This window comes from Aquarana catesbeiana, linkage group LG05, assembly GCF_042186555.1.
Source record: "Aquarana catesbeiana isolate 2022-GZ linkage group LG05, ASM4218655v1, whole genome shotgun sequence".
In the NCBI taxonomy this organism is placed as follows: domain Eukaryota; kingdom Metazoa; phylum Chordata; class Amphibia; order Anura; family Ranidae; genus Aquarana; species Aquarana catesbeiana.
Window position 1 is genome coordinate 413,344,175 of NC_133328.1, and position 27,724 is coordinate 413,371,898.

The window sequence follows — 27,724 nt, forward strand, 5'->3', positions numbered from 1 at the left end:
CATTACCGTTTTTTTACTGTGGCAGAAATGTAATGTACAGTCTCCTACTTCGCGACCTTCACCTCCACTCTTCCAATCCTGACATACAAATTCTGCACAACGCATCTCCTATGCAAATTTAGAACAGCCACCCCACTTTTTCAGTGTCCTCACTGCAAGTCCCCCATAAATGGGTTCTCCAGCTGAGATACTCCAAAGGGTCCTCTTCCTCAGACCACAGGCTTCCATATTAGTATACCAGGGGTAGCTTATTACCATCTCCCTTTTTCTCTCTAGGCTCTTCCGGCTCTAACTTTCATATAGGGCATACTAGCTGCACCCACTATACCCACCCAGAGGAGAGACCTCACTAAAACTGGTGCTGATCCCTACTTAAATGTCTATAAGGGCTGTGTAAATCTCAGGACTGGAATAACATAAATATAATTGTTCCAGTTTATTCGTAATCGCCCTTGTAAAGTGTAGGTTTATTGTTTTTGCCACTTTCACTGTTGACCACATCAGGGCTTCTTGCACTACCATCAGATCTGAGGCTGTTGTATCTTGCCATCCTGTACAAGTATGTTGTGTTTCTCTTTTACAGGTGTTTTGCAGCTATAACTTGTATAAACAAGTTATCCAACATTCTTGTCTCCGATCATATGATTTTTTTTTTCCTTTATAAGTCAGTCTGATAATTTTCGTGCTGCCTGATGCTCTGCACTTTACAAAGTTATTGTTACATTGCCTGCCGTACAACCTGAAGTAGAGACCTGCCTGCTGGGAACTATTTGCTGGCTGGCCAAAGGACGCCTAATATACAGTGCAATTCAGCATAGAGGTAGGAAGCAGTCACCGAGCACAGAATCTACTCTGATTGAAAATCTAAAATCAGTATCCATTGATAAATTAAATTGCCCTTTCTGTACATGAGAAGCGTTCACATTGAGTGAACCTGGAGATTTTTCATTCTGTTGACTGCATCCTTTATTCTCTCTGGAGCATGAAATATAGTTTCTCTGAAGACACGTAAGAGAAGGATGTTAACTGTCGTCACAAAACTGATACTTGTCATGGTACGTTTTCCACATTACTGATTGGCCTCAGCATATAACAGCTGCAAATTGCAATTTCTCAAAAGCAGTCATTTCTCTGTGTGCAAAATAAGACGGACATGGTGCTTCTTACACTATTCCAGCAGAGGCTACAGATCTTGACTTGCTGGAGGAATTATGAACTAGATTTAGTTGTTTGTAGTATGGAGAATATTTATTGGCTGTGGCATTGCATTGCAATGACATTGCATTTTATTTACTGTTTGGTAGCTACTGTATGATGTACAGATCATTCGTAAAATAAAATTTATCTTTATTGGGCTTGCTAAGAGATTTGGTTACTATTGGTGTCCTTTTATCTATTGCATTTGAATATTCCGTTACACAACATGAAATAAAAATTCAGAGTTGAGACCTCCTTATAAAATCATGAAAGACCTAAGGAGACCAGCTGTTGCCATTTTAAAATATTGCAGGTAAAAACAGAATAATCAGATGCTTACTTGCAGTGTTTGCCTGTTCTTAAATTATTTTTATTCACTTGAAATGTGCCTTTGAACTAGCCAGAAAATGTGACTATTCCAGGAAGAGTCGATTCCCTAGCAAAGCCCCCTGTCACATCATAGCCCTATTCTCTTATAGTCTGTGCTGACCCAGCTGCTCCTGTGCTCCCTTCACCTCCCTACGTAAACTTTTATGCAGCTGTTAGAGGATAACCAAAGGGGATTGCTATAGAGCAGGGGTCTTAAACTGGCGGCCCTCCAGCTGTTGCAAAACTACCCATCATGTCCCATCATGCCTCTACCTGTGGGAGTCATGCTTGTAACTGTCAGCCTTGCAATGCCTGATGGGACTTGTAGATTTGCAACAGCTGGAGGGCCAAAAGTTTGAGACCCCTGCTATAGAGTGTCACTTAGAGCAGTGGTTCTCAACCTCAGTCCTTAAGTACCCAGGTCATGTTTTGGGAATTTTTTTTAGATAAAATAGCTGTCCAAAATATCAAGCAATTGATAAAGGAAAATCTGCAAACATGGCCTGTTGGGGGTACTTGAGGACTGAGGTTGAGAACCACTGACTTAGGCCCCTTTCACACTGGGGTGGTTTGCAGGCGGTATTACGCTAAAAATACCACCTGCAAACCGCCCCTAAACAGCCTCCGCTGTTTAGTGTGAAAGCCCGAGGGCTTTCACACTGAAGCGGTGCACTGGCAGGACGGTGAAAAAAGTCCTGCAAACCGCCTCTTTGGAGCGGTGAAGGAGCGGTGTATTCACCGCTCCTAAACCGCTCCTGCCCATTGAAATCAATGGGACAGCGCGGCAATACCGCGGCTACAGCCGCGCTGTACGAGGGATTTTAACCCTTTTTCGGCCGCCAGCGGGGGTTAAAACCGCACCGCTAGCGGCCGAATACCGCTGCAAGGACGACGGTACAGCAGCGCTAAAAATAGCGCTGTTGTACTGCCGATGCCCCCAACACCCCAGTGTGAAAGGGGCCTTAGAGGACACATCTCTGCATGTTGCTTGTACAAAATCTCACACCTTTCTGAGACGCAGAGAAACTTGCTACATTTTGGTAGGCTGAGGGGTTGCCAATAATTCTTAAAGGCACCCCCACATTTCCACAACTACGGCATGTTTTTGCATATGCCAAGCCATGCGATTCAGGGTGGCCTTGATTTAAAAAAAGGGTCAGGGACCTCTTTCCCCAGCGTTCTCGCAGGTAGGGCAGCCCATTGAAATGAATGGGCTTCCCTACATGCAGCCTCCACAGATGTGAACTAAGCAGCTGCACTGCTGCATTATGTAAACAGAAGGTTGCCCATTTGGAATGGGCCCCTTTCAGAGGATGCTTTGCATTTCTTCGAAAAATGCAAAGCATTCTCCAATTGGACAAGGTGGAGAGCATGAAGTACCAACTCGTCTCTCCACCTCGTTCAGTCAAAGAGTGCTTTGCATTCACTGAGCAAATGGAAAGTATTCCATGCTGAGCAAGCAGCCCCTGTGTTTACAATGAAACAGGGCAGCCCCTCGGTACAGGACCCAAAAGCTAGTGGATATCACTGTAATGGTGCCTACTACAGTGGTTTCCAGCTTTCAGGGGATCTCACAGGTATCATATATGCATAGTTACACTGGTCCAAGCTGGACCAATGTAACTATGTGGAAATATGCATACCAGGTAGGTAAACTTAATTTTTCAGCATCCATCAAAACTGAATACCAGTTTTGGGTTGACTAATGCTTTAACTCAAAAACAGTAAATGTTGAAACGCTTAAAAAGCTATAATGTGAGTTGTTGAATTTGGTTATGTGCTTTTCTTGTCCCACAGAGATTCTAACTTGTACAGGTGCCTGTGTTTCCAAGTTCTCTTATTTTATGCAGTTATCGTAGATATAAAGTGTGCTGGATTATTAAGCAGGTGTAAAAATGACTTGATTTTTCTTGGCAAGCTGATGGAATCAGTTGCATAAAATCCAGCTCTGTAATCTGTTTGTAAACCGGTTTTAGTTTCTGAATATTTAGAGAGCGGAAATATTTTCGGTATTGTTTCAGGGCATTTCTAGGCTAGGTGCTAATGTTTAAAATGTCAACCCCACTATATTCTGTGAAAATATTAACGTGAGCTTGGTTCGTATTTTTTGTATTTTTTATTAACGTGTACCCAAAACTGTTCTATTATTTATGGAAACTTGTCTGCACAATAATAAAAGTGAAATACTGCATGCGGTAACAATTGTGCAAGTATTCAATTCACTAAGAATTTGGAGTTAAAGTGGATGTAAACCTGATTCATGAAATTTTAAGCTGGGCACATATATCTGCAGTGTTTTCTTATCTCTCTTCAAAGCACTATGTCCCCTAGCTGTCTCCTGCTCCATTCTTCTGTTATCAGCCTGATAACTTCTAAAATGTTCTCAGTCAACTGAGATAAAACCAGCCTGAAATTTGTGTCCTGGGAGGTTGCTATAAATAGATTAGCAGACAGCTGAACTATCAACAAAACAGCTCTGCATGTCTCTGCCTATGTGGAGAGAGGGTGTGTGCCTTTCCTCCAATCAGGTGTCTTGGCTGTATGCCCAAACTTCATTTCCAGTGCTGAACAGGAAGAGAAAATCTGTAACACGATCTGCACTTTCTACAGAATAAATAAAGCTGAAGACAGCAGATATGCAAGTAAAACCTATGTAGGGAGATTTGTTTCATCTCTGTGTATCATATGAGGCTGTTCACTTCACTGGGTATAGGTGAGGGTTTACAACCACTTTAAATACCGAAAGCGGTATTTGTTCCGGACCCAGAAAAGAAAAAAATAACAGACGCTCCCGCAGTTGGTGAAGGCTGGCTGCCTACTGCAGGCTCCACTGTCTGACATTTGCTATATAGTTAAGGGGTGGGACCACCTGGCTACATCACCTGGAGGCCCCACCCCCTGTGATGTCACCAACCCAGCATGCATCGGTTTGTGACGTCAGATGGCAGAGCCTACAGTAGGCAGCCAGTCTTTATCGACGTCGGGAGTGTCTTAGTTATTTTTTCCTTTTTCGGGTCCGGCAGGCAGCGTGATGAATGGTGGATTTACATCATGGAAAGCTCGCTTGTCTCCCCCCCCCCCCCCCCCCCCCGACCTGCCGGGCTGCATGCCCGGATAAGAGTCTGGTATGGATTTTGGGGGGTGACGGACCCCCACAACAGGTTTTTTTTCATACTTTTTGATTGTCAGCTGGAAGCCCCCTGACAGCTGATGAGTCATCGGTTGTCAAGAACGCGGCGACTGGCGTCAAACCAGCTATTTGCCAAATACAAACCAGTGTCCCGCCACTCCCAGGCTGTTTTTTTGACAAATACCTCATGTGTTACCGACAGCAAATCCCTGGGGGTAATTATCGCAAGCTTTTTTACTCTCTGGTCCATTTGTGAATTGGACTTGAGAGTTTTTTGTGGGGTATTTACCAGGACATTTTTTTTTCAGTAGATACCGCATAACCTTTTTTTCGGGGGGTTGTGTGATTTCGACTAAGTTTACCGCATGCGATAGGTTATGCAAATGAGTACACTTATCGCATGTGTTAAAGTTAGTGAATTGACCCCTTAGCCACTGTTTTCATTTTAACCAAGGCAAAATCTCACAAATGATAATATGTAATACTTTTCCTAATTTTATTTATTTATTTTTTGTTCTGGTATAAAGAAATGTTCTCACTGCATATTGTTATTTGAAAACTGTTATTACAGCCCAGATCCCCTAGTCTGTTGTTCATGAAATGTGCACCGTAATTCGCCCCATCCCTATGTGCTCAGATTTGTTTGTGTGAATACTTTGGAGGAAGTGAGGAAAGCTAAAACTTTAAATGTAATCTCTCTAATCAGTCTGTGCAATACCAACTATGGCAGCCCCATAATACAATGTACATACGAAATATAAGCTAGTTTTAGATCATACACTAGAACGTCTGATATTTTGGGATACTGGGATTTTGGAATAATATGGAGTTATTCATGTGATACTGAGGTTTCCATGATTATAATTCCTTTCTTATTCTTTTCACCATTTCATTATTTTCACAATTTATAAGGATTAAAAAGGAACTTTGCTACCTCCCCTTTTTTATATATTTTTTTTCGCTCTTACCTTGTCCACAAAAACATTTTCACACGCCCCGAGAATCTAATGTATGGTTTACGCCGCCACTCCGTCATCACGGGGCTGACTGCAAGAACCAGAAGAGACAACCTACCCCCTAATGACATCAGATAAAAAGATGACGCGCCGCATGCACAGTGCTGTAAAAATCATTTGGCGCATGCACAGTGCAAAGGAGATTGCCACAGTGCCTTCTGAGATGTGTGATGTCCGTATCCTAGGGGGCTGGGGGGCCACTTTAAGCATGAAAGTTGGTTGTACAGGTTCAGGTCCTACGGAAATGGTACTTTACCAAAAATGGAAAAAAAAAAACATTTAATTTTGTAACGGGCGGGGGAAACTTATGGCTTATCATACAACCCCTGGCAAAAATTATGGAATCACCAGTCCCTGAGGATGTTCCTTCAGTTGTTTATTGCTGTAGAAAAAAAGCAGATCACAGAAATGGCCAAAAACTAAAGGCATTTCAAATGGCAACTTTCTGGCTTTAAGAAACACTAAAAGAAATCAAGAAAAATAATTGTGGTGGCCAGTAACAGTTAGATTTACAGAACAAGCACAGGGAATAAATTATGGAATCACTCAATTTTGAGGAAAAAATTATGGAATCACCCTGTAAATTTTCATTACAAACACTAACACCTGCATCAGATTAAATCTGCTTGTTAGTATGTAGGTAAAGAGGGTAAATCATCACGCAATGTTGCACAAGATGTTGGTTGTTCACAGTCAGCTGTGTCTAAAACATGGACCAAATACAAACATGGGAAGGTGGTTAAAGGCAAGCATACTGGTAGACCAAGGAAGACATCAAAGCGTCAAGACAGAAAACTTAAAGCAATATGCCTTGAAAACAGAAAATGTACAACAAAACAAATGAGGAACAAATGGGAGGAAACTGGAGTCAACATCTGTGACCGAACTGTAAGAAACCGCCTAAAGGAAATGGGATTTACATACAGAAAAGCTTAAAGAAAGCCATCTCTAACACCTAAACACAAAAAAACAAGGTTACAATGGGCTAAGGAAAGGCAATCGTGGACTGTGGATGATTGGATGAAAGTCATATTCAGTGATGAATCTCGAATCTGCATTGGGCAAGGTGATGATGCTGGAACTTTTGTTTGGTGCCGTTCCAAAGAGATTTATGCAGACTGTCTGAAGAAAACATGCAAATTTCCACAGTCAATTATGATATGGGGCTGCATGTCAGGTAAAGGCACTGGGGAGATGGCTGTCATTAAATCTTCAATAAATGCACAGGTTTACATTGAAATTTTGGACACTCTTCTTATCCCATCTATTGAAAGGATGTTTGGGGATGATGAAATAATTTATCAAGATGATAATGCATCTTGCCATAGAGCAAAAACTGTGAAAAAATTCCTTGAAGAAAGACACATAAGGTCAATGTCATGGCCTGCAAACAGTCCAGATCTCAATCCAATTGAAAATCTGTGGGGGAAGTTAAAGGAAATGGTCCATGACAAGGCTCCAACCTGCAAAGATGATTTGGCAACAGCAGTCAGAGAAGGCTGGAGCCAGATTGATGAAGAGTACTGTTTATCACTCATTAAATCAATGCCTCAGAGACTGCAAGCAGTTATAAAAGCCAGAGGTGGTGCGACAAAGTACTAGTGATGTGTTGGAGTGTTATTTTGTTTGTTTTTCATGATTCCATAATTTTTTCCTCAGAGTTGAGTGATTCCATAATTTATTCCCTGTGCTTGTTCTATAAATCTAACTGTTACTGGCCACCACAATTATTTTTCTTGATTTCTTTTAGTGTTTCTTAAAGCAAGAAAGTTGCCATTTGAAATGCCTTTTAGTTTTTGGCCATGTCTGTGATCTGCTTTTTTTCTACAACAATAAACAACTGAAGGAACATCCTCAGGGACTGGTGATTCCATCATTTTTGCCAGGGGTTGTAGAAGATGGTAAAAGCAGTATCCATCTTTAGAGCCGGCGGTTCTGTTTACAATAATGGTGGTCTCTACAGCGGATTCACCGCAAAATCACCGTTCTCGGCTGGAGGAGAGGTGCCACCCCCTCCCGCCGCTCTCCCGCACCCTCCGCCGATTACCGGAGCCGTCTGTAGCGGCGGAGGCGATCTGGTCCTTTCACTTCTGTGGTATGGAGATGAGTGAGGGGTAGATGGCCCCCACCCGTCTCCATACGATAGGAGGGCAGAAGCGACGTCAAAACGTCACTTCCACCCATACGTCTTAAAGGCACATTTTTCTGTTGTCATTTTTTCAACTGACAAATTTTTTATTTATTTATTTATTTATTTATTTTTGCATTCTAGTCCAAATATGAGATCTGAGGACTTTTTAACCCCAAATCTCATATTTAAGAGGTCCTGTCATGCTTTTTTTTCTATTACAAGGGATGTTTACATTCCTTGTAATAGGAATAAAAGTGACCCAATTTTGTATTTTTTTTTTAAATGGTGAAAAAATAAAATTCAAGTAAAATATATAGGAAAAAATAAAATTTTAAAGCTCCCCATCCCCCGAGCTCGCGCGCATACGTGAGTAGCGCCCGCATATGAAAACGGTGGTCAAACCACACATGTGAGGTTTCGCCTCGATCAGTAGAGCGAGAGCAATAATTCTAGTCTTGGACCTCCTCTGTAACGTAAAACATGCAACCTGTAGAGTTTTTAAACATTGCCTATGGAGATTTTTGAGGGTAAAAGTTTGACGCCATTCCACGAGCGGGCGCAATTTTGAAGCATGACATGTTGGGTATCAATTTACTCGGCGTAACATTGTCTTTCACAATACAAAAAAAAATTGGACTAACTTTACTGTTTGTCTTATTTTTTTATTCAAAGAAGTGAAAATTTTTTTCCAAAAAAAAGTGCACTTGTAAGACCGCTGCGCAAATACGGTGTGAAAAAAAGTATTGCAATTACCGCCATTTTATTCTCTAGGGCGTTAGAAAAAAAAACAATATATAATGTTTGGGGATTCTAAGTAATTTTCTAGCAAAAAAAAAATGTTTTAAACATGAAAACACCAAAATCTCAAAACGAGGCTAGTCCTTAAGTGGTTAACTTAGCTACCATAAGCCATTTACAGCTACTGCCATAATTGCTATGGCTGGGCAGTAAGAAAATGAACAAGCACGCTTCCACATAGCAGCCACGACCTCGTGATTACTTTTTGCAGCCGCCCGATCAGTTCTAGAATCAGAGTAAGTGCACTCCAAGGCTGAGAGATCCCAACCAGTGCAGCTGGATAAAAAGCATATCAGAATAGACATCGGCCATACATGCAGGGGAGACATTAGGGGTCCCCATAAAAGGAACCTGATACCTGTCCAATACTATCACATACTGTAAGGGTCTTGTCAGCCTATGTCTGCTGTTGACAAATATGGGTATTTGTCATGGTACACGATTGTAAAGCTTGACACATTTGGTATCTATTTATTTGACATATTCATCTTTTATACAAAGTGTAAGTCCATGCTAAAACTAAAATCCCTGCATCTATAAACCCCAACTTCCTAACACTAACCTATCTAGCCCTATGAAGAAAAAAATCAGTATACATATCTTTTCTCCAGGCGATCCGACCCGATCCCACACTGAGCTGTCAGCCACGGCTTTGCTATGTGGGCGGGTGCAGAGGACATGTCCAACGGAAGCCCCATAGTAACACTATGGGTGACGTCACTCCCCATTCATTTTACAGCCGTTGTTTCGGCCGTGTACTCTGTAGATCTGCCACCGCTGGAGATCGGGTCTGATCGCCAGCAGAAAAGGTAGGTATACTGATTTTTTTTTTTTCTTTACAGGGCTAGATAAGTTAGTGTTAGAATGTTGGTGTCTATAGATGCAGGGATTTGTTTTAGTATGGACTTCCACTTTAACAAAATTTTAAGGTTATATTGCAATTACAGTAACTGTATTCTGCTCTACTTTTAGAAAATAATAAGAACTGTGTTGGGGTTTTTTGGAACATTTACATGTAAAAAATGTTACCGTGTGTGAAAGGTACTAAGATAATATACAGTATTCTTGTTTTACTAGAATTTTCTTTGCTAAAGTACCATGAAATGTGCCAGTCTGTGTTAGTATCTTATGCATCATTTCTTTTACTACTTGTGTTTTACAGGTCCTGGCATCATGTCGAGCCTTTATATTGACCGCTCGAGTCCCATGCAAGGTTAGTATATATCCTGTTCTTATTACAACCTCATCCTATTTACCCAATACGGTATATCATTTAGTTAAACCTTGTTTGTTTGGGTAAAGTGTGGACTGATTAGAACCCCTGTCTTGGGCCTCATACACACGGTTTGAATGTTGAACAACTGAGCGTCAGATTTTTGTCAAAAGCACTTGTGCAGGATTTTGTCTAGCTTATGAACTATCCGCAAATTGTCGTTTGAAAAAACGCGAAAATAGTGACGTACTATGAGAGCATAAAGAGAAGTTCATTTCTCAGGCGGCACCCTTTGGGTACCTTCTGCTAATTTCATGTTAGTAGAAGTTTGGTGAGCGTTGATTCTTTAACTACACCAGTATCACCAGCAAAGAAGCTTCATTATTATCCCATTAAAGAAGATGAGAATGTGTGCGCTACATTTCGACGTTTCCTCAATTGCGGTGTCACGAATATTAATTCTAGATTACGAACAGTAGTTTACAAGACCAAACTCTTCCCAGTCGTTCCTTGATTCCGGCATGTGTGTTTGTACTCTCGACTTTTGTGTGATGATTTCTGTACTGACATCCGAAAATCAGACATTGAGTTCACATCCGGCAAAAATTTTATAGCCTGCACATCCAGCTTTTGTCTGATGTAAAAGTCAAATCAGATGTCGAAAGCACCATACTAACGATCCGAAAATCCGCAGACACCTCATCTTATGAATTTTCCCTTCTGATTTTCGTATCGTGTGTAGAAGACCTAAGTCCAGATAGGGAGATATCCCTTCACTTTCTACCCTTTAGACAAAACATAAATGGAAAATCACTCTTCAAAGTTGTTAGAACAGGTGTGCCTATTGGTAGATTTTTCATCTATTCCTGTTCTACAAGTAGTGACAACTGTAAAATTTGGGATTCCCTTCATTTTGTGTCCCAGCAACCAAGGCCACCAAAACAAATAGAGAGGGTGAATCTCTCCAGTGGGGCTACAGATGGGGTTCTAACTCCTCTCCTCTGTTCAAAAGAAAAAAAAAAAACTTTACTTTCGATACACTTGAAAATGATGGTTTCTGTCAAGTGCATAAAGCACATACCAATAAAATTAAACTGATAAATGAGTTAGTAAAGTTGACTTGCAAGTCGTTGTATGTAGTAACATCCTCACAATGTACTATATAAATTATCTAGGTTTAATAACACAAAGGCTGAATATCAATGAGACTTGTTCTAAGTGCCTGTGGAAGTATGGAGGACAGTAGACTAAGAGAAGATAATCACGGCTTCTGAGTTTGTGCATATAGATATATAGTGTGTGTGTGTACACACACACACACACACACACACACACACACACACACACACACACACACACATATATATATATACGTGGGGACGGAAAGTATTCAGACCCCCTTAAATTTTTCACTCTTTGTTATATTGCAGCCATTTGCTAAAATCATTTAAATTCATTTAAGTTTAATGTACACACAGCACCCCATACTGACAGAAAAACACAGAATTGTTGACATTTTTGCAGATTTATTAAAGAAAAACTGAAATATCACATGGTCCTAAGTATTCAGACCCTTTGCTGTGACACTCATATATTTAACTCAGGTGCTGTCCATTTCTTCTGAACATCCTTGAGATGGTTCTACACCTTCATTTGAGTCCAGCTGTGTTTGATTATACTGATTGGACTTGATTAGGAAAGCCACACGCCTGTCTATATAAGACCTTACAGCTCACAGTGCATGTCAGAGCAAATGAGAATCATGAGGTCAAAGAAACTGCCTGAAGAGCTCAGAGACAGAATTGTTGCAACGCACAGATCTGGCCAAGGTTACAAAAAAATTTCTGCTGCACTTAAGGTTCCTAAGAGCACAGTGACCTCCATAATCCTTAAATGGAAGACGTTTGGGTCGACCAGAACCCTTCCTAAAGCTGGCCGTTTGGCCAAACTGAGCTATCGGGGGAGAAGAGCCTTGGTGAGATAGGTAAAGAAGAACCCAAAGATCACTGTGGCTGAGCTCCAGAGATGCAGTCGGGAGATGGGAGAAAGTTGCAGAAAGTCAAACATCACTGCAGCCTTCCACCAGTCGGGGCTTTATGGCAGAGTGGCCCGACAGAAGCCTCTCCTCAGTGCAAGACACATGAAAGCCCGCATGGAGTTTGCTAAAAAAACACCTGAAGGACTCCAAGATAGTGAGAAATAAGATTCTTTGGTTTGAGGAGACCAAGATAGAACTTTTTGGCCTTAATTCTAAGTGGTATGTATGGAGAAAACCAGGCACTGCTCATCACCTGTCCAATACAGTCCCAACAGTGAAGCATGGTAGTGGCAGCATCATGCTGTGGGGGTGTTTTTCAGCTGCAGGGACAGGACAACTGGTTGCAATCGAGGGCAAGATGAATGCGGCCAAGTACAGGGATATCCTGGACGAAAACCTTCTCCAGAGTGCCACAAAAATATTGACACTTTGGGCCCAATTTGGACATTTTTACTTAGGGATGTACTCACTTTTTTGCTAGGGCTTTAGACATTATTGGCTGTGAGTTATTTGGAGGGGGCAGTAAATTTACACTGTTTTATACAAGCTGTACACTCACTACTTTACATTGTAGCAAAGTGTAATTTCTTCAATGTTGTCACATGAAAAGATATATAATAAAATATTTCCAAAAATGAGGGGTGTACTCTTGTGAGATACTGTGTGTGTGTGTGTGTATAATATATATTATAATATTTTACACACTGAGCAAAATTATAATTGCAACACTTTTGTGTTTGCCACTATTTATCATGAAGTGAATGCAAAGATCTACGACTTTTTCTATGTACACAAAAGGCCTATTTCTCTTAAATAATGTTCACAAATCTGTCTAAATCTGTGTTAGTGTTTTGGATTTAGAACAAAGCCTGATATTATTAGATCTACCCCTGATCAGATTGTTGAATATGAATATATATATATTATGAAGTGCACATTTCTGGAAGTAATCTCCCCTGAGCAAGGCTCAGTGTGAAAGTCATTTCTATGTTTATTTCCTCTTTTTTCCTCAGTTTTATACACTCTTGTCAGACAAAGGATACGGCATATGCAGAACATATTATTGTGACAATATATATTTTAACAGTTTCAGCAATTTTAGCAATTAATCATAGCTATTATTAGGTATTTTGGTAACTTCCTTTCCGAGACCTTGAATGTTGTCATGTCGGTCTTGGGTGCTCAGAAAAAGAGGCACAGTCTTTTTATAATTCTTTGCAGTTCGGCTTCAAAATGGGAAGGGAACTAGCAGCTATCTGAATTTTAGAGTTAAGATATTAACAAGCTAAGCAACTACACAATATTACATTTGCAATAGGCATTTTAACATTTTTACCTGGTACCTTATGTGACAACTTTATGTGACACCTTAATCACATCCATTACATTAGTGAGCACTTCTTCTTTGCCGAGATAATCCATCCACCTCACAGGTGTGGCATACCAAGATGCTGATTAGACAGCATGATTATAGCACAGGTGTGCCTTAGGCTGGCCACAATAAAAGGCCACTCTAAAATGTGCAGTTTTACTGTATTGAAGGGGTCGGGGGGTCCGAAAACCAGTGAATATCTGGTGTGACCACCATTTTCCTCATGCAGTGCAGAACCTCTCCTTCGCATACAGTTGATCAGGTTGTCGATTGTGGCCTGTGGAATGTTGGTCTATTCCTCTTCAATGGCTGTGCGAAGTTGCTGGATATTGGCAGGAACTAGAACACGCTGAGCAAACACAAAAGTGTTGCGTTTTATAATTCTGCTCAGTGTATGTATATATCTGTGTATATGTATATGTGTGTATATGTGTGTATGTATGTATATGTGTGTATATATATATAAAAAATATTATTTATTGTGGCAGTGGGACCCTGTGATACCTGGAAGATTGCTGGTTTACGCCAGATTTTGGAGAGAAAGGCACGCTTATTGAACAGCTGTGTGCTGGGCTATTTAGTTGTGACCTGACTATGGCTCAGGGTTCCACCCAACAGACAGGAAGTATGTGCATGGGAGTCAGGTGGACTCCCATTCCTCTGAGAGGAGTCAGAGGCTGCATGGGGGCAGCCAGAGCATGCATGTCTGCAGGAGGCAGATGTACTGGGTGACAGAGCAGCAAGGCGCTGATCAGGAGTAAGCTAGGAGAGAGCTTAACTCTAGGAAACTCTTTTGTTATGAGGAGAAGACCTAAGGCCTAGGCTAAAGGCCTGAAGCAGCCGTATGGCAAGAATATAAGCCAGGAGGCTAAAGTATTGAGTGTGCAAGATACAGTAATGATGGAACCCTCCTGCGTGGACTACTGATGTCTTTGAACTTTTCCTTTCTTTTAAATAAAAGTGGGCTACCAGGCCCTTAAAAATACAGTTCTGGACTGGCGTACTCACTGAAAACGCACCTAACGCTTGAGTCGGATCACTCCAATCTTAAACTGTATATGTATAATAAATGTATCCAGTATACACATTTCCTCATGCTAGATTTAAAAAAGAATACCAACTTGTAATTTTTGCAACATATAAATATACCAGAGCTACCACATGGTGTTTAGTAAATTAAACTGTACAATATATATTGTTTGAATTACACGCAAGAAATTTTTTTAAATTTGTTATCTGCTTCTTGGGAAATCAAAACCTGGTTTATCTTTGCAACATTTCACCTCCTTCATCTAACGGCATGCAAGTTTCTCAAACTGATTTATTACTGGACTGTAATAGTTCACAGTCTTGGGGGTAGAAGAAACCAATAAACTTAATGGTTTTGCTAGTTAGCAACTATCTTTGTTCAGTGGTAGCAGGTGTAGAAGGTCTCTAAATGGTGATAGTTATGAGACGCAGGACTCAATCCGCCTGCCGACCACTGTTCAAAAACTAATCAGTAATGGGAAAGGCTCTCTTGGGGTAAGTTCTAGCTAGAAAGCCAGAATTCCTTGGTAGTTAAATACATTGGTGAAGCAAACAATCTCTTTAAAAGCAAAGGCACTGTGGCTTTTCTTGTACAATTTTCCTCCTAGATTTACCAAAAACATATAATATGAGGTCAAATCTAAACACTTTCAATTTGTTTATCAGGCAGGCCCTTACACTACATAGTTGAAGGTAAATCTAAAAGAAATTGAATAAGAAAATTGTATAATGTATGGCCAGTCTTGCGCTTATGATTCTCTTTTCATTTGGTAAAAATAATAATCCTAAGAGAATGTTATTGGGACCCACATTTCTGGTCTGGCGATGTCTTAAAGTTCAGAGCTAATCGGGATTGAAACCTACCCAATCCAGTGATCTTCTCCTGTGGATGAGATTATTTTTTATGGATATTACTGTAAAGCTATTCGTTAAAGTATACCAGCTTATCATGATAGCATCGATTACATTTACTACATTAGTTCAAACACTTGTGGTCATACGCCCTTTAGCATCTGATGTGTTATATATATTAAAGTTATTTGGATTTAAGCACAGTCATTCATCCATTTCTGTTGCATAGTACAGGTCCGTGACCAGACCCAAGTCTATAGCTCTCCTCCAACTCAGTCTGCCCCATATTGGTACTATATATCCACTAAAGCAGTGGTCTCCAAACTGTGGTCCGGGTGCCGGATCCGGCCCTTTGCTTGTCTTTATCTTGCCCTTGGAGGACCATTCCTCCCACTGATTCCAATGATGGGGCACCATTCCGCTCAATGACACCAACCTTGGGGCCTTAGTCTTGTCACTGACGGCAACAATGTGGCACTATTCCTCCCAATAAAACAAATGATGGGGTATTGCTTACTCCCACTGATGGCTGGGCATTCCCTACTCCCACCAGCCACAGTGGCTCCTCTAAAGCATGAAGGACAGAAAACTTTGTTTAGACAGTTTGGAGACCCCTGCACTAAAGTATGCTATAAGCAAGTAGGTTTTTAGAATTTAGCACAGCAGAGACTGGCCAGAGAAGGATTACTTGGACGAAGTTGACAAGCTTGAACATGTATTACGATATATATGTGAACCATAAATCCCTGTTTTTATACACTAGTTTGCTAGAAATCTGTAAGGGTGTATAGCAGTGTGCAAAGGGTTAATTCAGAGTTTTTATTTCTAGTACAGCATGCCTTGGAAATTTGTCTTTGGCACCCACAGAACCTCCATCGCTGTCATGGTGTCTGTGTAATAAATTTTGTGTGGTCTCTTCCTCTGCTGCATACAGATTTCAGTGCAAAAAAACAGCAAGAGGTATAATAAATTGCTGCCTCCCTCAGTGTCATTGCTCATGATGTGTTGAACTGTGGCTCTACAATGGGTATGTTCTTCTTCCGGCACAAATCCATTTATAATTTAGATACGTGACATAAATTTCTAAATGTCTACAAAATAAATAAACTAAACACCCATACATATTGCTTTTCATGCTTCAGAAGTTTTCTAATGGCTTTTCTATTACTTACAAGAGTGCTGTATTTTCTTGTGTTTATAAAAAGCACATATAATATAGGTAGACAAATCCTGCAAATACCCTCTGTCACTGATCTTGTGGATCAGTTGATTAATCCATTTTACATGAATCAGGTTCACTTAGTGACTGCACCACTCATTTCCTGTAATGGGGACCGTATGACCATATTTGAGTTAGTTGGTACAATATGATACAGTGAACCAAGACAGAAAAAAGTAGGCTGCAGCAAGTGTTTGGATCGACGCCTTCCAATATTCTTTCTACTACATAAGACAATATGCAGTGGTTAGAGCGGACAAACTGAGCAGATAGACCCGTTTTTTGCTAAAGATAGATGAAGAGGGCACAAATCCGTAGTATCACACCAGGGCTTAATATTTCATGTCCTGAGCTACTAGCCAGGCCTTAAGGGTTACTCGCCACCAGTTGCCCCACCCAACCCCTACCCTGCCCCGCCCCTAATCGCGCCCTCGTAAATTATCTCATGAAATGACACTTAAATGTTTTATGCAGAATTAAGTTACAAAAATAAATATTAACTTTATCAGTGCCATCTGTGCAGCCTCATCTGTGCCTATCAATGCAGCCTCACCTGTACAGAGAAAGAGAGGATTGCTGGCTGGATCATCAGAGAGCTGGGAACATCGCTGTAACAGCTTTCATTTGAATTGCACTGTGTTCCCTGTGCTCGCTGTTACATACAACCCCGCCTCCTGGCCCGGGTACTTTGATAGAAAGAACACCGGCCCAATGCTGGGACGTGTGACATATTCAAATGTAACCTGTTAGTGATGTTCCCGTCGCTGATGATCCGACCGTCTCTCTCTTCCCCAGGGTGATTGCTGGGAGAAGGGCTCCTATTCAACCCTACCTGCGGTGTTCGCCCCCCCCCCTCCGAGGCAGCCCCGCATTCGCCAGCAATCATTTTCCACTCGCAAAATGCGAGTAGGCGAGTGGAAATTTTTTAAGGCTGATCTACATCACACCGCCAGTTTCTATTTCAGAGCGAACTAAAAAATAGTACAGGTCTGCCTATAATTAACAAAGAGAATACACCAATTTTCCATATGTAAAGTTGCCACAGATTCCTGAAAGGTTTGACCTGTTGTATGGGTAGACAGCTCATGTCAGTCCATGAGCCCGTGCAGTGATTACACTACACAAGCAGAACCTACAGAGTTAAAACCCTCCTCCTCCCTCCCGCTCTGAGTCGATCGGAGCAGGAGCTTCAGCTTTCTGTTCTCTGTGCTGCCCATCAGACACAGTGGAACAGAGAACTGCTCACTCATAATTAACAGGTGGGCTTGCACCCATTTGATTAATTAGGACCAGCATCTGCTCCATTTTTTAACTTTAGATAATTGGAGCAAGCTTGTGCTTGCACCAATCTTTGTTAATTTCCACCATTGTTCTTCATTTTGAGTGCTAATCTCTAAAACCAATCTCCAATAAAAACAAGCCATGCCAGCCGATCCTTGGAAGTTCCTTGTGCTGATATTTGTAAGTATTGAAATCACTCCCATTGCCACATACGTAATATTGGAGTTAAAAAAGAAAAAGTGGAAGGCCCTTTTGATTTGGACTTTATAGGTAATCAAGGCAGAAAATTTTATAAACTTTATTGGTACAATACAATAAAAGATTTCAAGCAGAAAACATAGAGCTTAAAAACATATATAGATATATGTGTAAAATGCAGACAATATGGACATGATACTTAAAGTTGTTACACCATATAGATGAGTGAGCTCACATACTTCATGTATGTTGGAACCTAGACCATCTGGCTTATCCTTTAGTTTTGGTGTCCGCCCAGGATAACGCGTCCTTCCTATTTGCGTGTGTGTCTCAGCGCAGACAAGTGAGACCTGATTTTTCTCAAACTACCCCTATGTGTGTCCTGACGAAGCGAACCAGAGAAATGCGTTGACGCACAGGGGCTCACTCCACCTATATAGTGTAACAACTTACTTTAAGTATCATGTCCATGTTGTCTGCATTTTACATATATGTCCATATATGTTTTTAAGCTCTGTTTTCTGCTTGAAATCGTTTATTGTATTGTACCAATAAAGATTATACATTTTCTTTAACTCATGCTATCTTAATTGCCTTTAAAGTCCGAATCAAAAGGTCCTTCCCCTTTTTTTCTTTTTTACTTCTTTGTGCTGATGTCATCAGCTGCAGATTCTCGCCTGGATCCCAAAAGGACCCTGGTGCTAGGGAGTCAGTTGACTGTCCACACTACACAGAGTGATGTGGGCACCTAAAGGACAAGGACATTGAAGAATAAAGAAATTAATTACATTTAGGTGAGTAAATGGGGCATTTAGATGGTCTGATTTGTTTGGGTTTTTTTTTTTTTTTTAATGACAACAATTAGAGGGGGGTGGGTGTGGGTGGTGGAGGGATAGCCTGGAGTTCAACTTTAAGCCCAACAGTGAAGTAGAATGCTTTGAATAGATATAGAAAAGATAAACTGGTATGTTAGGATGCCTGAAGGACAAAGGGAGGTGCACTGGATAAACAGGAACTCATTAATGCGCTGCAGGTAAATCTTTCTGTTGTATGTATTTGACATTACAGGAAAGGATTAGCCACCTGTGAATGTTTATTAAATGTCAAATTCACTGCTTTAGGCCCCTTTAACATGAGAGACCTACACAGGTTTAGCTGTCCATTTTTCAGTTGGAACCGATCGGGACCCTTCATTCTCCTTTTATGGAGCACCTGATGTAAACGGACTTGTCTGTTTACACCTGGCTATCTCGGGGTCAGATAACAAAAAACAAACAAAAGGGGACCTGTTCCTCTCTGGCTGTCCTGATCAGAGGGCAGCCGAGTATAAATGGACAGCTAGTCGGTTTACATCCGTCTGCCCATAGAGCAGAGCGGGCGGTGTCCATGTTCACTCTGCATAAGCAGAACGGGCACAGAACTGTCAGCCACCTGCTCCGCTCAGCTCAGCAGGGGATCAGCGGATGGATCCCCTGCTGTGCAAAACGGATTCGGCCCCTGTGAAAGGGGCCGTTAAAGTAAGCCCTCTTTTTTAAAGGAAAAATCTGATGAGCAAAGATGAGATTGCACATCTTTATCATGTAATAAAAACACTTTTTTATGCTAGGGTTGGGCCCGATTCACACCTGTGCAATTTTCTGCTTGAAGCCTGTAGCTCAAATACATTTAACAAACAAAATCCCATTCATTTCAATGTCCCTTGTTTACATCTGAGCGTTTTGTTGCCTGTAGCAAATTGCTTGTAGCTCCAAAAAGTACATGAGCTTCTTTTAGGCAGATTGGCCCCACAGACTTCAATGGGAAGTCCTGAAAAACGCTTAACATGAGCATTTTACATGCATTTTGTCATGTTTTCTGGAAAGAAAGCAGCTCGCCCCCCTAATCTTCTCCTGCTACTGCTTTCTATTGGCTAAAATAAAAACACCTGAAGCTTGAATATGTAAAAGTCAGTTTTGGACAGGGCTTCAATTTGTTAGATGACAAATCTGCTTTCTAAAATACAATAATTAGGAGCGAGGAAGCTTATACAGGAAGTATAAAGGATACTCAGCTGAAACGATACAAGCGTATTCAGCACTTCATTCAAATTAGAGAAAAAGTTGGCAGTGTGAAACAATGAACAACTTCACTCACAGCTTTATGAATGAAGTGATTGATCATACTTTTATCACAGTGACAGCAAATAAAACGGGAGATTTTAATGTTTAATAAAATGTTTTGACTTTGTGGTAAAAAGTAGATAAAAAGCTTAGACACTATTTAAAGATTGCTAAAATCTTGTCATTAACCAGAATTGTACCATGTGCTTGTTTGCTTATGTCTCCAATCCTCAGTGAATCAATATAACAGACAATTATTTTTTTTGTTGCGACTATAATCTCTTAAAAGTAAAACTGTGGCCAGGACGTTCAAATATTTACATATTCTTAACAATCAGTATATGAGCATTAAAACAAGCCCTTAATGACCTCTGTAGTTGCAGGCACTGTAAAGCCAATAATCTTTAATGTTGAGCTTAAGCTGGGTACACACTATTAGCTTTTTTTTTGTTGAACGGAAAAAAAAAATGTCCGGTCGGAGCTGCTATACTAACCATGCGAGGTTAGTTCAGCAATCTCCCTTGCTGAGCTCTTGTGTTCTGACAGGGGGATCCCCCCTCGCCAGAACACTCTGATCAGCGCTCTCTACTATTGGCTGAGAGCACTGATCAGGAGTCGGTCAGATGCTTGTTTTCCAGCATGCTCTTTCGACAGAAGCCAGCTAAATGGCCGTCTTCCGTCAGGCAGACTGACAAATGTGACACACGAGCAGAATGTCGGACTTTTTTTTTTATGAACTGGCCATTGTCTCCCGAAATTTGGCCCATGTGTACCCGGCTTTACTTTCAGTTTTTCAGTTATACAGGCTCCACTCGGGTGCTGGGCTGCTCAAATTATGCATTTGGAAACGGCAGGAAGTAAGATAAAGCCTGCTCTATTTACTAATTGAATGACATCCAGCATTATATAGCAGTTTCTTTCCCAGCCGCACTGTCTGGCCCATTTCAGTTCATTCAATCATGGAGGCTCAGCATCTTGTGTGGGCTTTATCAAGGGCAGTATGCATGCAAATGCAGCCTGTGTAGAAATATCCACTCCTTCAGACTTGCATCTATCCATCAAGGCGTTTTGATAGTAAAGCTGGCTACACATACAATTTTCTTGTAAAATGTTCCTTTGGATTTACCAAAACCATATAATATGAAGTTATGAACACTTTAAAATTGTATGCAACCAGGCAGGCCCTTGCACTACTTTGTTGAAGGTAAATCTAAAGGAAATTGAACAAGAAAATTGTATAATGTGTAACCAGTTTTACATAGTTGATAAGGTTGAATAAATACACCAGTCCTGTGTGTGTGTGTATTTATGTCTCTAACACTTACCGTATCCCTGTATATTGTGTTCACTAAGATGCCTATCTAAATGTTTTTCTAAACGTCTTTCCGCTGTCACCGCCATTTGTGGAAGGGAATTCTACCTCCTAATGCCGCATACACACGATCGGACTTTACAGCATACTTGGTCCGGCGTACCGGATTTCGTCAGACAATTCGATCTTGTGTGGGCTCCAGCGGACTTTGTTTTCTTAAAAGTTTGACTAGGGCAGCTATTGGCTACTGGCTATGAACTTCCTTGTTTTAGTCTGGTCGTACGTCATCGCGTACGAATCAGTCGGACTTTGGTTGATCATGTAGGCAAGTCCGTTCATTCGTAAAGTCCGTTGTAAAGTCCGTCAAAGTCCGCCGGGCAAAGTATGCCGTAAAGTCCAGTTGTGTGTACGCGGCATAACTGTTTTAAGAGTAAAGAACCCCTTGCGCAGTATAAGGTTAAATCGCTTCTTATCCAACTTTGAGTAACCTCTTGAACAACCTGAGACTATGCTAGACTCACCATTTAGATATTTATATATTGTGATCATATCTCCTCTTTAGCGTCTCTTCTCTAGGGAAAATAAGCCTAATGTGTGTAGCCTTTCCAACTGAGATTCTGTAGCCCCTTTGGACTCTCTCCAATTCCAGCACATCCTTTGAGGACTGATGATCAGAACTGGACAGCATACTCGATATGTGGCCGAACCAGAGTTTTGTAAAGTGGTAGAATAAAACTATAATCTCTTGAGTGATATTTTCATAATAGGCAAATTACTGCTTCTCTTATAAATACTAAAGCTGATGTTTTAATCTGCATAGATAGCCATCCAAATTAGGAGTCAGTATTTCTGTGCACTGGCTCTGTTTTTATTGGAGATTAGAAGGCTGGGAGGGGACCAGAATGAACTGAATTCTTAAAGTGGAATTCCAGTCAAAATTTTAAATTTCACATTTGTTTCTATGAGCCAATTAATCACATTTCAGGCCTCATGCACATGGGCATTTTTACAGCCGCTTTTAGGAGAGTCAGGCGTTTTTTTTTGTAGCAGCTTAAAAAATGCCTATCCATGTTATTCTGTGGCCTCATGCACACACAAGCTTTTAGGAGCTGTAAGTGACATAGGCATTTTTAGGTAAAAAAAAAAACATGACCGGCATTAGAGCTGTAAATACACCTGATGCTGGTAAACGCTGCTTAAAGCAGGTTAAAGTTAGATACATTCACATTAAGCCTTGTCAAACATTTCTCATGCCTCTATTCAAAATCAGTGGTTCCCTATGGGAGCCTGTTGTTTCGAATAGACGTTGCACCAGAAGTCGGATCATGATGATCCGAATTGCAGCGTGGCTTGTGTGCTGAGGATCAAAATGGAAAAAAGAAATTGATGTGGGGTTCCCCCCCAAGACGATCCCTGACCCTTTGGTCTGGCATGGATTTTAAGGGGAACCCCCAGGCCAAAAAAAAATGGTGTGGGGTCCTCCCCAAGATCCATACCAGACCCTTATTTGAGCATGCAGTCCGGCAGGTCAGGAAGGGGGGGGGGGACAAGCGAGCACCCTCCTGAACCATACCAAGCCACATGCCCTCAACATGGAGGGGGGGTGCTTTGGGGCGGGCGGGCCTGCACCCCCCCCACCCCAAAGCACCTTGTCCTCATGTTGATGGGGACAAGGGCCTCTTCCCGAAAACCCTGGCCGGTGGTTGTCGGGGTCTGCAGGCGGGGGACTTATCGGAATCTGGAAGCCCCCTTTAACAAGGGGCCCCAGATCCAGGCCCCCACCCTATGCTGTCACCATAGTAACCATTCATACAAGCGGCTCTTTGTCACTTCCGGAAGCTGCGTATTATCAGGCAAGGTACATGCCTCTCAGTGTTGGCAAGTGTGGGGGAATTGTGATCATGTGACCATGTGAAAAATCATTTAATAAATGGTAAAACACAGCATTTTTTTGTATTGTAACTATAGCAACAATTACAGATATTATTCTGCATGCTGATAGAACATTTGAGGCAAGAAGGGTTTCTTACTACTTTAAAAACAAAAGGTTTTGCTGTAAATTTGAGGATAAATTGTACCACGATATCTGCAGCTACAGAGGTCAGTGAGAGCTTGTACATGAGACTTTATGCAAGTATTTCAATATCCATAGTCTAACCATAGTTTTGCTTTAATATTGAATTGTGATTGTATTTAAATGCATGCCCATTCATTAATATTATTTTTCTCTTCAGCTTGAATTAACATTCAGCTATTTGGAAATACAAGGCATGATCTGCAACAAACCAGGTTATGTAAGTATCTATCTATTAATAAATAAATATATGTATAATATCTATAATATGATGATCTTTTAATTTGAAATAAAGTTCCAAGGAAATCACTAAATGGCTGCTCCATAATTCAGACACCATTTTACATTTTTTTTTTTTACAATGCATTCAATTAAATCTAATTGGAATGATAGTTGAAGATCTTATAATAACAGTGGGCAACTCTCACACCTGTATGGCCCATTAGTGTCCTGAGTGACAGAAGGTATGCCAAAGAACTAAGCACTTTCATAGAAAATGCCACATTCTCTACTTCAACTGTCAAAGTTGAAGTGGTTTCCCGCTACAAAGCGTATTTCTATTTCCATTATTCTACTATTTTTGTATGCTGCATCTCTTGAATGTACCTTGTACAAAAATACAATGGAAAGGATGACAGTCTCTCATTAGTGGAATGCAAAGACAAAAAAAGACTAGATACTGCAGAATATATATCTCTTATACAAATATTTATAAAAATATTACAAATATGCAAAAATAAATCCCCAATGTCACAATATGCAGCAACAGTTTTAGCCTGTGATTCGCACCCACACCACAGGTGCCGATCAAATGTGATCTGAGCACTGCGATCTGAGAACAAAACGGGGGGTGTTTGTTAATGACACCCGCAGTAGTTCGCAGAAGGCAGTGTGAACTGCCTGCGGGAAAGGAGCGAGGGAGGAACTGGTGCTTTCACGTCACCATTGAACTTGGAAATTTAATTTATTTTTATTATTATTTTTTTGTTGATCTGTTAGTTCAGATTTTTTGCTGATGTATGCACTTTTGAATTTTTGAAGAAATGGACACGTTTTGGACATATATTCATTGATCAGCACTTGAGCACTTTATACAATTGTGTTTGCACATATAACACATTTGCACTTTATATAATGATGTTTTAATTGAGACAGCACTCTGTGACGAACAGGGGTGTCAGATCCCTGCCCTCCTTGCTAACTCGCGATGAAGGACCGGACAACCTCACACCACGCTGTCACTTACGTAACAATGTCGCTCTCAGCTGTGCCCAGTACAAAGATTTTCCAGCTTGCGGGACCACAATCTAGGTGCCAGCAGCCTGAGAGCGATTGTCACTGGGCTAATTAGGCAATTAACCCTTTAACTGCCACCACCCCTGTTTTAAAAGACCGAGCCAGGGAGACTCGTAATTTTAGCAATACCAATTATGATTTCAGAATAAGGGTCTGCAACACACACTGCCACCACAGACAGGTCTGCTCAGAGGCCTTACTCTACAACAGTAGCGCTCTTTTAAGAGGCAGGTGCATTTATAGCTTGCATTAAGAGCTTTAGAGACAAGGTTAACACTTTTCAACATAAGGGTTTATTATGAAAAGGTCAAATTTGGTGCAAATAAAACATTTACAGAAAAAAGAGGTTTTGAAGAAATGACAATATACAGCCACAAAAAAATAAGGTAGAATTCCTGCAATGAATGTCCGAGGGTTGATCAGAGTTCGATCGCTGAGCTGGGTAATCAGTTCTCAAACTTGGCAGATGTTCCTGCTTGGATGGTAAAAGGAGAACTGACCATTGTCTTGGCAGCTCCTCTTTTCTGTCAGATCAAAGTGGCGTTAACAACGACTAGTGACCAATCGTCTGGTCATCTTGTTTAGGGGTTGATTGCTGGGAGGTGTCTTCACTCATGACCATGTCCCAGATACACTTTGTGATACATATCCATATCTTTACATCTATAGTGTTTACAGACTGCAAATATCCTTATTATTGTTCAGCGTGAGATTTCCTTCAAAACAGATATAAACAAGCAATGTCTCTAATGTCTAGTTTACATAGGAGGAATAAGGGGGTACCAGTGGTTTCCAATATGACCTGACATAGGGGTGTCTGGACTTGAAATGTTACAAATTATCAGAGAAAACTAAATATGTCAATATTATGGCTGTGCTATTATTACTTTGGAGGTTATGGAACATGCTGAAATTTCATACTTATTCCACTGTTTAAGCTTTATTACACTAAGGTATTTACGTCCGGTATCTGCTGGTTCTCTGAATTGAGAGGGTGACAGTTTTAGGATAGGCCTGGATATCCTGCCAGGCCAATATGAGCTGTTTTTACTGACCTAGCCTGGTTCTGCTTTCTCTGTTGAGATAACAGCTCCTTTTGATTGATAAGCCTATGAATTCCTGAACATAAGGGAGAAGGGAGGAAGTTCAGATTTTTCTGTAATGTTAAACTGTTAGCCAAGCTGTCATGGCAGCCCTAAGGTTCTCAAACAACATGGTCACTAGCTACAGCTTGTCGTGTGTCTAGTACGTGATATTGTTACACACACCATATATATACATTTTTTTTTTTTATTAACATTTTTGTCACATCATTAACACTTCACAGCGCCAATTTACCCTCATACCTTTTTCTTATCCCTTCACTGATCCCTCACATGTGGGTACAGCTAGGGTGGGCTGCAGCTAATTCTATCTCCTGACGCGAAACATTTTTTATCTTTTTTCGTTTTAAAAACCGCTCTACAATTTTCATTATAAGCAGTACTTGAGACAAGTAACTTTACCTGAGCCATCATAATATATCCATTTGCTGCAGATAAGAAGAAGCCTTTCCTCACTCTCCTCTCTACCATAATTAGACTGCAGCATTGAATGGCTAAAAAACCGCACAGTCACCAGGATTTACATGACTGTTATCTCTGAGCCAATACCTCAGTCCAGGTGATAGAGGTGCATCACCTAAGATAGTTCCCGAAAAAGATGGCTCCAGCCTTCTGGAAAGAAGAGCAGGTATTTTCAAGGGTAATGCTGTAAATATGAGATTTCAAAATACCTGCAAGTGGTTAAAATTGCACATTAATTCATGAGCAAAACAATAAGAAATGTATTATTCTATGTCAACTTTAAGGTCCTTTGGTCCAGCCAAAACTGATTCATTAAAAAACACTTAGTAGCCACCCCACATACATCTACTGCGGCAGGGCAGCCGCTGTGCGCTGGATCATGTATATGAATCGTGATCAGTGCTTCCAGATAAGGCGCGTACGCAAAGCAGGAAAAAAACAACGAGATCGTTTAGTAAGAGCAGCACATATCACACACATTACACATTGTTGGGCACACGGTTAACACCTTCCCAGACAGTGTCATTAGTACAATGATCATGTATAGTGTTAGCACTGATCACTGTATTAAAGTCACTATTGATGTCAGTTAGGCCCCTTTCACACTGGGGCGGTGGGGGCGTTGGCTGTACAACAGCGCTATTTTTAGCGCTGCTGTACCGTCGTTCTTGCAGCGGTATTCGGCCGCTAGCGGTGCGGTTTTAACCCCCCGCTGGCGGCCGAAAAAGGGTTAAAAACCTCATACAGCGCGGCTATAGCCGCGGTATTACCGCGGTATAGCCGCGCTGTCCCATTGATTTCAATGGGCAGGAGCGGTGAATACACCGCTCCTTCCCCGCTCCAAAGAAGCGGTTTGCAGGACTTTTTTCACCGTCCTGCCACCGCACCGCTTCAGTGTGAAAGCCCTCGGGCTTTCACACTGAACAAACAGCGGCGGCTGTTTAGGGGCGGTTTTCAGGCGGTATTTTTAGCGCAATACCGCCTGAAAACCGCCCCAGTGTGAAAGGGGTCTTAGTGTACCCCTCAGCCAGCTAGTGTCTGATTTGTCCACCACACTATCACAGTCCTACTATAAGTCACTGATCACCGCTATTACTAGTATTAAAAAAAAATAAAAAATCCAGTTTATATACCATAGTTTGTAGACCCTATAACTTTCACGCACACCAAATAATAAACACTTATTTCGATTTTTAAATATTTTTTTTTTATCAAAGACATAGCAGAATACTTTTTGGCCTAAATTCAGAAAGAAATTTGATTTTTTTTCTTTTTAATTTTCCATTGGATGGGTTTTATATATAATAGAAATGAAAAATATATATATTTTTCAAAATGTTGGATTTTTTTTTCGTTTATGGAATAAAAAATAAAAACGTGGTGATCAAATACCACCAAAAGAAAGCTCCTATTTGAGTGAAAAAAATTATATTAATTTAATTTGCGTACAGTGTTGCATGACTGCGCAGTTGTCAGTTAAAGTAGTGCAGTGCTGAATAGCAAAAAATGACCTGGTCATGAATGGAGTAAAACCT

At 40.9% G+C, this 27,724-nt stretch overlaps 1 protein-coding gene across 2 annotated transcripts in view; it reads left to right on the top strand.

Moving 5' to 3' along the window:
- CARMIL1 (capping protein regulator and myosin 1 linker 1) overlaps positions 1-27,724 on the top strand; it is a 475,715-nt gene that overhangs the window by 158,217 nt on the left and 289,774 nt on the right. For both annotated transcript variants that reach the window (XM_073631176.1, XM_073631177.1), the window contains exons 3-4: positions 9,804-9,854; positions 23,489-23,548. In XM_073631176.1, coding sequence (XP_073487277.1) covers positions 9,804-9,854; positions 23,489-23,548 — 111 coding nt within the window. The remainder of the gene's footprint in view (positions 1-9,803; positions 9,855-23,488; positions 23,549-27,724) is intronic.